General features: G+C 46.7%; 1 protein-coding gene and 1 long non-coding RNA gene across 2 annotated transcripts in view; both read right to left on the bottom strand.

The window, feature by feature from the left end:
- LOC122733798 overlaps positions 1-13,695 on the bottom strand; it is a 111,419-nt gene that overhangs the window by 6,357 nt on the left and 91,367 nt on the right. The window lies entirely within an intron of this gene.
- Positions 10,726-13,254, bottom strand: LOC122733794 (laforin-like). The gene is made up of 2 exons (XM_043974498.1): positions 12,850-13,254; positions 10,726-11,652 (listed from the first exon to the last, which is right to left on the bottom strand). The coding sequence occupies exons 1-2, from the start codon at positions 13,111-13,113 to the stop codon at positions 10,891-10,893; spliced, it is 1,026 nt and encodes a 341-aa protein (XP_043830433.1). The 5' UTR covers positions 13,114-13,254; the 3' UTR covers positions 10,726-10,890.

The raw sequence follows: 13,695 nt of genomic DNA, 5'->3' as shown, positions 1-13,695 counted from the left end.
GAGCCCATCTCACATTAAGACAGCTCTCATTGTTAGAATGTTTCTTCCTGACACCAGGCCTAGATTTTGACTCTGCAACTTTTCCCCATGTGCCCCCACCCCAAGTCAAATCCCTAAGTATTATACAATTTTATATAGTGATTTACAGTTTATAGATTGCTTAAAAATTCACCCAGAGTGGACCTGATGTTCTTTTGGGGCCCTGGCTGTAACTCTGGCCCTGTTAGAGGGATATGAGTTCAGTGCAACTATTACAATATCATGTCATGCCACAGTCATCTGCATGAAAAAATGTCCTTTTCCTAGTGCTCCTTTGAAGGGTTAATTTGGCTCCTGTTAAAATCAGGCTCAACTGAGCAGTGATACATTTGTGCCATTTTCTTTTGCTGAAAGGAAGGTGATTTTTTGCCAAAGTATGATGTGAGCTTCTTCCACACTTTTTCTTCCTAAAGGAACTGTGTGTTGAGAAATGTGTTTTTCCATGGCCACACTGATGAAAGGCCTTATTAAGTAGAAATGCTTTGCAATATTTCAATTCTAAACAGCCCATTTTAACCTTCTAGGTGGAAAAGGTAAAGCATGCATGGCTCTAAGCCACTATGAGCGACTGGTTATTCAGAGAAGGTACTAAAGCCATCACCTGATGTGGTCATTATAAAGGCTATCAAGTTTTCAACCAGTGTGTCTTTCCATGTCCTCAGACTAATTTACTAAGAAATCTGAACATAAAATGGCTGGCCTTCTTTAAGGCAAACAGGAGGCTCATTCATCTGGGGATGCTAAGAGAAACTGATGCATTGGCTTGTTGCCTCCCTTCTTCAAAACTCAGAGTCACAGTGAAAACTCAGGCATGGGTTGTTCTGTGGGAAACTCTAAGTCTTGTAGAAAATCTTGAGAGACTCTAAGAGTGAATGTCAATCCTCCTCTCAGCAGAAAGAACTGTGCCAAATCCCAGTGGTTTTCAATCAGTGTTAATTTGCACTCTTGTTTTCATGGAAAAATGTCCATTCTGCTGGGAAGAATATACTTGACCCCTTTGCAAACATTATGCCAGCCTATTATGCTCTTCTTTACGTGCTCTTTATATTCACACAAATTAAGGGGATAATGTGTAAAGTGCATGGAATCTCAAGTCAGGAAAGAACTGGGTTTGAGTTCTCCTTTTGATCCCTTGGTTTTTCTCCTTTAAAAAGGAGGGGAAAATTGTAAGATTGGTGCATGGATCAAATGAAATGAAGCAAGTGTAAATATTTCATAAACCTCAAAGTGACATAACATATCAGTTATAGTGACCAGTCTATCCAGTACCAAAGAAAGACAAGGGAAGAACAGACCCTCAAAGAAATCCCTTTCTTTGATTACAAAAATGAGTGGGGACAGAACTCTTTGCTAGAAATCACCACAAAATAACAGAACTCAGAGGATTGACAACACTAATGGGGGTGTGGAGTGGGAGGACAATGCTAGAAGTAGAAAGACTCTTAGAAATAATACAGTCCAACCCTCTCATTTTACAAATGAAGAAACCCAGGGCCAGATACATTAGCTTAATAACTGCCCCAAGCTCACACAGAGAGCAGACAGTAGAGACAACCTCTACAATCAGCTGTCCAGTGTGAATTCTGCAAAATAGCTAATATGGGAACATTTTGCATGACTGTTCTTGCATAATCCATATCAAATTATTCACCTTTTTAAGGAAGGGGGAGGGAGAGAATTTGGAACTGAAAAAGTTAAAAACGAATGTTAAAAATTGTTTTTACCTGTAATTGGGAGAAAATAAAATGCTAAAGACCTTTGAAAACAATAAAAATAAGTGGACCATTCCACAGACCCTCTACGTGACTTGAATATACCCACATATGTGGAAAAGGGCAAAAGGGAGACAGGAAGGGACGGCGCCCCTGTGGAGGATAGGCCACCCAGGGTTCAAGAAAACATGGCAGCTGGGGACAGAGAAGCAAGAGCAGGAGCATGAGCACGTGGCTACCAGACCCAGCCACATGAAGGCCTGGCTGGAACTGAAATGAAGTAGAGGCCAGCAGGCAGACACATGGGAGCCAGCCTTGGAAACATTCAGGAGAGGACAGGAGACACCCAGGGACCAGGGACAGACACACAGTGACCCCACGTGGTTGGACAAAGCACCAAAACACAGAGACCAAACTCGGGGGTGGGGGTGGCCTCAAACCAAGGCCTCCTCTCTCAGCACTGGAGGTCTCAAGCCAAGCCCTGATCCAGCAGTGGTGGTGGCTGTCTCTCTGCAGGTCTGCTCTTCTGCTTTCACCTGGAGGATTTCTTTAAGGTTTGTTTTACCTGGTGGAGTCCATTGGTACAGGAGGCCACAGAGTGCCAAGCCAAGGGGCGGGAGCACAAAGAGACCCCAGCATTGTCTGGTATAGTTTACATAGGCTTGTTTTTGAAATGCAGAGTTCTTTCCAAATTCCTTGTACAAAGTCCAATTTGCATAATGTAAAGTTACAGAAAGTAACATCTGTCTGTCCTCCTTTCTATTCCCATTCCCTTTTCTCCAGAAGTCTCTCATATCTGAGTTTTCTAAGATTCTCTTCATCTTTCTGACTTCTTTCTTATTTATTTTATGGATAGATTCATCTAGCTCTCACAGGGAAAAGTTGAGGTCCTCCACTACTAGAGTTTTTCTATTTCCTCCTATAATTAATTTAACTTTTCCTTTAAGAATGTGAATACTATGCTATTTCCCATATCTCCATTCACTATTGAAATTACTCCATTGCTTTGTTCCTTTGAACAAAATTTAGTTTCCCTGCTTACCCCTTTCAATGGGGGCATTTTTGTTTTTGCTTTGTCTGAGATCATTATTCCTACCCCTGCATTTTTTCCTTCAGCTGAGTAGTCAGTCTAACAGTATTTGCTCCAGCCCCCTATTTTAACTCTGAGGTTCTCTCTGGTTCAAGGCATTCCTTGTTGTTGTTGTTGTTGTTTTTGGTGAGGCAATTGGGGTTAAGTGACTTGCCCAGGGTCACACAGCTAGTAAGTGTTAAGTGTCTGAGGCTGGATTTTTAACTCAGGTCCTCCTGAATCCAGGGCCGGTGCTCTTATCCACTGTGCTACCTAGCTGCCCCAAAGGCGTTCCTTGTAAAACAAAACATATTGTTGTATTCTGGTTCATAATCCATTTTGCTTCCCACTTCCAGGTTATGAGTGAGTTCATCCCATTCACACAGATTTGATGACTAAGTATGCATTTCCCTCCAATCTATTTTCTTCCCTTTCTTTTTATCCTGTCTCTCCTCTAATATTGGTTTTCCATATGGCTACTGCTTTCTTTTAGCTGTCCACCCTTTTATCCCCAATTTTTCTTTCTCTTTTCCCCTTCTCCTACTTATATATAGGGTAAGATAAATGTTTATACCCAATTAAGTAATTAATATATAAATACATATATATATGTATATGAATTCCCCTTTTGTACCAATTTAGATGTGATGTTCAAGCACTGGCCTCCCCACCACCACCACTTTCTGCTCCCCAGTAAAAGCTCTACCTTGCACACCTATTTTATATGAGATCATTTCCCCCATCCTTTCTCTGACCTCCATCTTCTCTCAGGGCATCCATATTTCTTGCCTATCCATTTATTTGACATCATCCCCAGCTAACTGGCTTATGCTCAAACCCTCTTCTAGGTAGAGTCCTAGAACCTGCTCCAATAATAATAGAATTCTTAGCAGATATGTGTATCTTCCTTTAGGGAAAAGTGTACAGTTTAACTTTATTGAGTTGCTTCTGTTTTCTCTGTCATATTTCCCTTTTAATGCTTCTTTTGACTCTTGTATTTGAAAGTCACATTTTCAACTCACCTCATATCTTTTTATCAGGAATGCTTCTATGGCCTCTGTTTTCCCTCAATGTGTTTCTACAGAGGGGGAACGTGTAGTAAGTAGAATGTTCTCAGAGAGTGTGTCTCTACCTATAAGCATTTCATCCACTGAGTATTCTGAGGCTAGATGTGCTTCCACAGAGAGTGAGCCTGTAGTAACTGAACTGTTTTCAGAGAGTGTCTCCTGCCACAAGCATCTTTCCCTCTGAGTGTTCTGAGGCTGGATGTTTTTTCATAGAAAGCAAGCCTGTAGTAAGTGGTGTAAGAGAGAGACTGGGAAGCCTTCCTGAGCAAAGAAACCAACCTTTCTTCAGAGAAACAAAGGTGGGGTCTCAAGCCACACTGGGTGAACTGTAGACCCCACCTATGTTTCTCCTACGGGCTGATTTCTTTGCCCACAAAGGCTTCCCAGTTTCTCTCTTACACCAGAATGTTCTCAGAAAGTGTGTCTTCTGTCACAAGTATCTTTTCCTCTGAGTGTTCAGAGCGTGTGCCTGCACCCATCAGCATGTTATTTGTTCAGTGTTCTGACATTAGATGTGCTTCCACAGAGAATAAGCCTGTAGTAACTGGACTGTTACCAGAAAGATTGTCTCCCCATCTTATGGTGACTTGTTTTCCCTCCTAAAACAAAAAAACACCATTCTTTTGTCACATGGCATGGCTCTCAGGGAGGAGGAGAGGGAGAGGGAGGGATACATGGGATCCCAAGATGAAAGAAGCAGAAAACATCAATGAGCAGTTTTTAAATGAGGTCAAGGATCTAAAGGGGATTAATGGAGAGGCAGGAGGGAGGAAAGAAAGGGACTTTGGATTGCAGAGTGATTCCAAGCACCACTGCAGCTTCACCTCCAGGGCTTGGTTTGAGACCTCCAGTGTCATGAGACCAGACTGTTGGCTGCTCTACTCATTTATCCAGGTGTCTGGCATCCACATGTCTGTCTTCTGTCCACCCAAGCTTGGGTACCATGTGTCTTTCTTTGGTCCCCGTGTCGCCTGTCCTCTCCTGTGTGAGACCAGGTCCCATCTCCAAGTGTCTATCTCCCATCTATGCTTCCTCTCAGTTCTGGCCAGGCCATCACATTGCTGGCCCAGTCACACACATGATCCTCCTCTTGTTTTTCCTTCTCTGTCTCCAGACCCCCATGTGTGGCCTGGAACCATCTTCTGTACCCTTTCCTTCACAGGTACCTCGTCCCCTTCCTGTCTCCCTCCCTTGTAGCCAACTCCATGGGCAACTTCAAATGACTTCAAAGTCACTCTACTCAGAGGTTTCCCAATAGTTCACTTTTGCAAAGCTTGAACTCTCTGTAGTGGATAAAAACAAAACAGAGGGCATAAGTGGAAAGCAGTTTGGGAGAAATTTGACAGGAGATCAATACCTCAGACCACATATCAAATTAAACTCTAAGTGGATACGTGAATCAAATATGAAGAATAAAATAACAAAATCATAAATGAGAGACATAACTAATACATATAATTATAATCATTAATAATTACTCTTAGACCTCGAACTCATTCATTTATTCCTTTGATGCATATAAACTCCTCCTACATGCCAGGCATATGGAAAGACAGGGGGCCAATTAAGCAATCAACAAGCACTCCTTCAGTACCTACTGCTTCACAGGCACTGTGCTGGGCCCTGGAGAAGCAAACCCTCAGTAGGAAACAATCACTAAGCACTAGAAGGATACCTTCTAAGGAGACAGAAAATACACTGAAGGGTATAGAGAATAAATGCAAATGAAGGCAAAGAACAAGGCAGTCTGGGAGCGAGGCCACTAGAAGCTGGTATCAAGAAAGGCATCATGGGGGCAGCTAGTTGGTGCAGTGGACAGAGCACCAGCCCTGGATTCAGGAGGACCTGAGTTCAAATCCGGACTCAGACACTTTACACTTACTAGGTGTGTGACCCTAGGCAAGTCACTTAATCCGAATTGCCTCACCAAAAAAAAAATAGTATTTTAGTTTTTCCAATTACATGTAAAGATAGATTCAACATTAATTTTTATAAGATTTTGAGTTCCTCATGATAGAAGAGGATCTCCAAATCCAAGAAAAAAAAAAGAACTGTGGAGTATAGATGCTGATTGAACCATACTATTTCTTTTGTTTTTGGTGCTGTTGGGTTTTTTTCTGTTTTGAGGTTTTGCATCATTGCTCTGATTTTTTCTCTTATAACAGGACTAATGCAGAAATAGTATTAATGTTATTATGTGTATATATATGTGTGTGTGTATATATATATGTATATGTATATAGATATATAGATATAACCTATATCAGATTACCTGCTGTCTAGGGGAGGGGGGAGGGAGGGGAGGGAGGGAGAAAAATCTGAAATTGTAAAGCTTGTATAAACAAAAGTTGAGAACTATCTGTACATGTAACGGAAAAAATTAAATACCTTATATGTAAAAAAAAAAAAAAGATTTTGAGTTCCAAATTTTTCTCCCTCCCTCCCTTTCCTGTCCCCTCTCTAAGACAGCAAGCAGTGTGATAGAGGATATACATGTGCAATCATGTTCAACTAATTTCCACATTACTTCGGCTCTGAAAGAAGATTCAGAACAATGGTGGAAAACCATAAGAAAGAAAAAAAGTGAAAATAGTATGCTTTGGTCTGCATTCAGACTCCATAGGTCTTTCTCTGGAGGTGGAGAGCATTTTCCATCATAAGTGTTTTGGAATTGTCTTGGATCAAACTATTGCTGAGAAGAGCTAAGTCTATCATAACTGATCCTGGTATAATGTTACTGTGTACAATGTTCTCCTGGTTCTGCTCACTTCATTCAGTACCAGTTCCTGTAAGTCTTTCCAGGTTTTTCTGAAATCTCATCATTTCCTACCACACAATACTATTCCATTAAATTCATATAGTCCAAGTAATTTAGCCATTCCCCAAATGATGGGTATTCCATCAATGTCCAATTCTTTGTCACCATAAAAAGAGCTGTTATAAATAGTTTTGTACATGTGGGGTCCTTTTCCCTTTTCCCGTTTTATGATCTCTTTGGGATAAGACTTAGTAGTGTTATTGCTGGATCAAAGGGTATGACCAGTTTTACAGCCCTCTGAGCACAGTTCCCCAATTCTCTCCAGAATTGTGAGATCGGTTCACAACTCCACCAGCAATGCATTTATGTTCCAATGTTCCCACATCTTCTCCAACATTTATCATTTTCTTTTTGTGTCATATTAGTCAATCTGATAGGTGTGAGGTAGTACCTCGGTGTTGTTTCAATTTACATTTTTCTCATTAACAGAGATATAGAGCATTTCTTCATGTGACTATAGATAGTTTAATTTCTTCATCTGAAAACTGCCTCTTCATATCCAGCCAAGTCTGAGACATCCTGACTTCCCATTTGAGAGACTTTTCATGCCCATAGGGGACCATGAAGATACATGAGGGGAAACAGGTGCCAATCAGGTTCCATTCAGTTAATAGACATTTTAAGCTGCTTAACATGTGCCAGTCTCTGTCCTACACTGGAAATAAGAAGAATTGTAAGACAGTCCCTGATCTTTCCTGGAACTCACAGAATGATGGGGGAGATGAAACAACTATGAAGAAAAAAGCTATATACGGGAAATACTGGAAATAATCAACACAAGGAAGGTGTTAGATAGAGACTTGTGGGAAAGGGGAAAAGCTTCCTACAGATAGTGGGATTTTAGCTGAGACCTGAAGAAAGCCAGAGAAGTCATGTGGCAGAGATGAGGAGGGAGAATGTTCCAGGTGTGGGGGACAGCCCCTGAAAGGAATGGCCAGATCTGGGACATGAAGGATTCGTGCTAGGAACAGCACTGAGGCAGCTGTTGCTGGACTGAAGAGTATATCACAGGGTGAGGAGGATTAAGAGGGAGTGAGAAAGATGTAAGGAAACTGGAGAGGTGACAGTGGGTACTTTAGAAAAGGCTCTGAATGCCAGAGAGGATTTTATATTTGGTTCTGAGTTGATAGGGAGCCACTGGATTTGACAGAGTAGAAGACAGGGGTTGCGGGGAGGGATTATGGACTGAGTTGTGCTTGAGGAAGATGATTCTGAGAGCTGAGCATAGGACAGACTAGAATAGGGATGTACTGGAGGGAGAGACCCCAACCAGAAGGTTCTTTCAATAGTCCAATTTGGGAAGTGATGAGGGCCACACCAAGGTAGTGTCCCTGTCAGAGGAGACAAGAGGGCACATATGAGAGCTGTCACAAAGATAAAACTGACAGGTCTTGACAACAGGTTGGTTTGGGCAGTGGTGAGAAGTCAAGATTGAAGGATGACTCTTATGTTGTGGGCCTGGGTGACTAGGAGGATGCTGGTACCTTCAAGAGTAATAAGGAATTTTGAAAGGGAAGAGTACTGAGGGTAGGGGGGATGGAAAGAGTTCAGTTTTGGAAACACTATTTAAGATGTCTCCAGTACATCTATCTGATTGGATATATCTAATAGGCCAGGTGGAGACGAAAGACTGCAGGTCAGCAGAGAGGTTCAGATTGGACAAGTAGATCTGAGAATCATATGCATAGAGACAATAACTGAATCCATGGGAACTGATAAGAACAGCAACAGAGAGAGGAGGGAAGGGAGTTCAGAAGAGCCCAGTGGGACACTCGTTGCCTGGAGGTCATTTTGGGACCTGTCCCTACTGCCTCTAGTGAACATCTGTCAGAAACCAAGGAGGCGAGAGTTGGGGAGTTTGTTTTTTTCCTCTAGACGAGGGCCAACCTGTTGTGCTCTTTTTTGTTTCTGGAGAGCAGGGAAAGGACCTCCTGGGGGAGCTAGTGCTTCTGGTCTGAAGGAGCCGGGCCCCTTCCTTTGCCAGCCTGAGTTCCTAAGGTGATTTTCTGTCTGGGCTTCTGGGCAGACAAGGTCGGGGGCCATGCTGTGCTAGCTCCCATTGGGGGCCAGACCCAGAACCAGGTTCCTTTGGGAAAGGCTCTGAGAGAATGGGCCAGAGGTCCTTTCCCTGTGCCAGCAGGAAGTTTTCCAAAAGCTGCTTAGGAGACAAAGTCTGCTCTGTCCCCCCCCCCACCCCCCCTTACCACCCTCAGGGGAGAGGGGACCCAAACTTCCTTCCTTTCCCTGAGGAAGGGGCCCTTGGGGGCCTCCCCAGGGTCCTCAGAACAGGCCCAGCCTGGCCACTGGGCCTCACCATGGGGAGTCCGTGGACTGACGGGGAGCCCAGTGCCCCCTGCCCCTCCCCCAGCCGGGCTTGCCTCCTGGTGATGGGCCTCAGCTGCTGCCCCTCCCTCTGCCCACTCCCCTGGCTCTTCCTACCCTCAGCTTTTCTCCACCCTGGGCCAATGTCTCTCCCGCCATAGGCTCCCCCTCCGCAGTCTGGCCCCCTCTGCACTGGCTGCCCTGAGGTGGCTGCTGCTGTGGTGCTCATGGAGGGGGTGGCCGCCCCTCCCTTCAGCCTCCATTTCCCTCACGGCCACGCTGGGGCTCGGCCGCTCCCCTCAAAGTGGCCACACCTGTCCCCCTCCTGCTCCTGGCCCACCCCTCCACCCATGGTGACTGGGCTGCACGTAGGAGATCCCTGCATGCCCAACCGGGCGATCAGAAGACGGAGGTTCAGCTTTCCTCTTCGTGGTCAGCCAAACTGTGTTGTTTAAAAACCTCAATGTGGGTTCTAATCTGTTCCCCCAGTTGTGGGGAAAACTGGCTAAAATCACTGATAAATTCACCAAGAGTTTAAGCTTTTAAGGATTTATTAAAACACATAAGATAGTAAAGAGAGAGAAAGATTGAGAACAGATTCCTTATAGCATGGAAATCCTTGCCTTCCTAACCGCCCACGTGAAATTCTGCCACCACCCCCATGTCTCAAACAAAAAGAGGCAGATTCTGTCCCGCAGTGTCTGATTCCTACTTCGTGTCCTCCTCCCAGAAATGGGAGGGTCTTCAAGTTGCTTGGTTGAGAGCAGTCTCCTGTTGATGGCACAGTCCATAGCCTCTAAGAACACTTGATGTCTCAGTCCATAGCCTCTGAAAACACACTGACCTCAGTGTTGGCTAGTGGCTAAAATCCAATCACCTTTAAGTGGGCACTTCGTAGTTCCCCATTCGCACCCAATTCAAACACTACTAAGTCAATGGAGTCGACCCCTGGACGTCTACCAAGTTCCCTTATCTTCACACACAGTCAAGAGCCAGTTTCACATAAAGTCGTAATTTTCCTAGACTTTTCACAGACTTATCAGAGTGCTAAACCCAATTTCCCCATAGCGGGGTTTTTTAACCTTGGGGTTCTGTGAACTTTTAAAATAATATTAAAAAAACATTTTGAGGAGTTTATTTCCATATAAGTGGTTTCCTTTGTAATCTTTTGTATTATATATTGTGCATTTTAAAATATCATTTTTAAGAGAAGAGGTCCATAGTTTCCAATAGACTTCCTAAGGGGTTCATGAGGAAAAAAAAAGTTAATCTCTGCCATAAGAATTGTGGCAAATCAATACACCCTTCCTCTACAGAACAAGAAATTCAATTCTATTCCATTCAGCAGAGATTTACAGAACCCCCATCCTCCAGCCCTGGTGCTTGCTTAGTAGCAGGTCAGATGACTTCCATTTACAAAGCAGTAGGTCCTTCTTTGCTACTTTTGACGAAAGAAAAGAAATCTGTATAATGATAGCTTTTCCAGACAGCAAATAGTTACACACAATACAACAAGAAAAGGTGGTTGTGGTCATGAATTTTTAAGAAAACCACCTGTGGGTAGGTCAACCAAAAGGAGGAGCCTGACTGCAGGTATTGACAATGGTGTCTGTTACCTTATCGTACCACATGAGACTGAGAAGGCAGAGTCCAGAGAACTTCTGCTCTTCCTTGTGCAATTCATTCGATTTTTTAAAAGGTGCTCCAGAGAAAATAGATTTCTGACTAATAATAATAATAACAACAATAACAACAACAATAAATAGTAGTATCAAAGCATACCACAATACTGTTTAACAAGATTCTGTCTTCAAATCATCTTATGATTATCTGACAGGAGCTTTTAGGGAAAAGCTGGTGGTTTTACACATTAAGATTACTTAAGGGGAGACAAAGCTTCCCAAATCTCTGATTGAAATCTCCTTCTGCACGTGACAGAGCCTCTTCATCGATATGCACAGCAGGCCTTTTGACCATGAGGAAGTACTGCACCTTCCTCAGCTTCCAGCCCATGACATATTTGAGCCAGCCACACACGACAGCCGAGGATCTTCCAATACCAGCATTGCAGTGTATGTAGACGGTGTGACCTTTCTGAAGTAGGCAGTGGAGGAAAGAGACGGCCTGAGGCAACATCTTCACTGTCCCTTCAGTACTCCCGTCTGGTGGAGGCAACCATATGTACTCAATTCCTTCTTCTTTATAGAGCCTGATCATGGTGCCTGGGCTCATGGGCTCTGGGTAGGGATTGCAGCCTGATGAATTCTGCAGAATATCCCCTTCGGTCTGAAAATTCATTACTGCTGTCACCCTTAATTCACGCTTTATCTTGATAGTTACATGCTCCAACTGGCGAGGGCAGCTTCCTAAAAAGAGGTTTGGGAGGATTTGTGAATAATGCATGGCTTGATGGCCTGCAATGTTACAACTGAAATCATCCCTATGCCCAGCGGCCTCAATCCAGTGTGCAATTGGGAGACAGTACACGCCATCTACCATGTTGCTTTCGGAGTAAATACTGTAGCGCTCATATTGAGGACCATTACCTTCGAAGGAGAACTCTCCTCCTGGCTCCTTCTTTAGGAACTTGTAACAGAACGTAGCGAGGACATCGGGCACTGCCACCTTGGGTGGTGGTGGTGGTGGTGGCAGCAGCTGCAGCTGTAACCTCATTTCCTGCTGCGGAGGCTGCTGCTCCTGCTGCCCAGGCTGCTGCTCCTGCTGCCCTTGCTGCTGCCCCTGCTGCTGCTCCTGCTGCTCCTGCTGCTGCTGCTGCTCCTGCTGGTCCTGCTGCTGTGGCTCCTGCTGCTGTGGCTCCTGCTGCTGTGGCTCCTGCTGCTGCGGCTGCTGCCCCTGCTGCCACCAATACTGAGCCTGCTGCTGCTGCCCCTGCTGCCACCATTGCTGAGGCTGCTGCTGCTGGGCCTGCTGCTCTGGCTCCTGCTGCTCCTGCCCCTGCTGCCACCAATGCTGAGCCCGCTGCTGCCACCCCTGCTGCCACCAATGCCGAGGCTGTGGCTGCTGCTGCTGCTCCTGCTGGGCCTGCTGCTGTGGCTCCTGCTGCTGCTGCTGCCCCTGCTGCCACCAATTCTGAGCCCGATGCTGCTGCCCCTGCTGCCACCAATGCCGAGGCTGCTGCTGCTGCTGCTGCTGCTGCTCCTGCTGTGGCTGCTGCTCTGGCTCCTGCTGTGCCTGCTGCTGTGGCTCCTGCTGCTGTGGCTGCCCCTGCTGCCACCAATTCTGAGCCCGCTGCTGTTGTCCCTGCTGCCACCAATGCCGAGGCTGCTGCTGCTGCTGTGGCTGCTGCTCCTCCTGCTGTGGCTGCTGCTCCTGCTGCTCCTGCTGTGCCTGCTGCTCTGGCTCCTGCTGTGGCTGCTGCTCCTCCTGCTGTGCCTGCTGCTCTGGCTCCTGCTCTGGCTGGTGCTGCTGCTCCTGCTGCTGCTCCTGCTCCTCCTGTTGCTGCTCCTGCTCCTCCTCCTGCTGCTGCTGCTGCTCCTGCTGTGGCTGCTGCTGCCCCTGCTGCCGCCACTGCTGCCACTGCTGCCCCTGCTGCCCCTGCTGCTGAGGTTGGGGCCACAGCTGCTCCTGCTGCTGCGGTTGGGGCCACAGCTGCCCCTGCTGCTGCGGTTGGGGCCACAGCTGCCCCTGCTGCTGTGGTTGCGGCCACAGCTGCTCCTGCTGTTGCTGCGGTTCCTCCTGCATCTCCTCCTCCATCTCCTCCTCCTGCATCTGCGGCTCCTCCTCCTCCTCCTCCTCCTCCTCCTCCTCCTCCTCCTCCTCCTCCTCCTGCATCTGCGGCTCCTGCGGCAGCCACACCTCCACCAGCTGCGGTTGCTCTCCCTGCTGCTGCTGCTGCCCCTGGGCTTCCGCCGGGAGCTCCCCGACCAGCTCCACCTCCGCGAGCCACAGGCCTGGCTCCTGCAGCCCGCGTATCGCCTCGGGCCCGACCCCGACGCCCGCCCGCTTCATGGGCACGGCCTTCTGAGGCGCCCAACGCCCCAGCTCGGGCGGAGAGCCCATCACCAGCACCTGCGGACGGCCCTGGGCCACGGCGGGAGGCACCACCACCCCGAAACGGAACCGCATCGCCGCGAGCCCACCGAGTCACCGGCTCAGGAGGAACGGCTCCGGCCCTGCCTTCTTCTCCTTCTCCTCTTCTTCCTCTCCTCTAGGCCGCCGGGACCCTCCCGGCACTGACGCTGAGCGAGGAAAACGTCAGCCGTGAATCGCGTAACCACTGACGTACGGGGGCGGGGCCGAGCTGAGGGCGGAGAGGGAGGGGCGGGAGCGGAGGGAGCGGAGGGAGGGGAGGGAGCGCGCAGGTCAGGGACTGCGCAGAGCCCCCTCCAGCCCCAGCCCCAGCCCCAGCCCCAATCCAAGTGGAATAGCTGCGGGGGCAATCTCTGCCTCCCCCCATTGGATTTTAAACCTCACACAAGAAATTTAGAAAGGACTAATGATGGAAAATGCTTTCCACATCCAGGAAAAAAACCAAAAACAAACACCTGTGAAATCTGAATGCAGATTGAACCATATTATTTCTTGCTCTTTTGTGTGTGTGTGTGTGTGTGTGTGTGTGTGTGTGTCACAAAATGCTTGATATAAAAAGGCATCAATAAAACATCAATAAATAGAAATGATGGATAATAATGGAGATAAAAGAAAAAA

Source organism: Dromiciops gliroides, chromosome X (genome assembly GCF_019393635.1).
Source record: "Dromiciops gliroides isolate mDroGli1 chromosome X, mDroGli1.pri, whole genome shotgun sequence".
In the NCBI taxonomy this organism is placed as follows: Eukaryota; Metazoa; Chordata; class Mammalia; order Microbiotheria; family Microbiotheriidae; genus Dromiciops; species Dromiciops gliroides.
The sequence above is the reverse complement of the archived record's forward strand: the minus strand, read 5'-3'. Positions and strand labels throughout refer to the sequence as shown.

What these genes read in the sequence shown, in the direction of transcription:
- LOC122733794 (XM_043974498.1), bottom strand. Translation starts at nt 13,113, where the DNA reads ATGCGGTTCCGTTTCGGGGTGGTGGTGCCTCCCGCCGTGGCCCAGGGC. An exon ending in AGGGAGAGCAACCGCAGCTG is followed by an intron (nt 11,653 to 12,849) that starts GTGGAGGTGTGG and finishes CCACCACCCAAG; the next exon opens with GTGGCAGTGCCCGATGTCCT.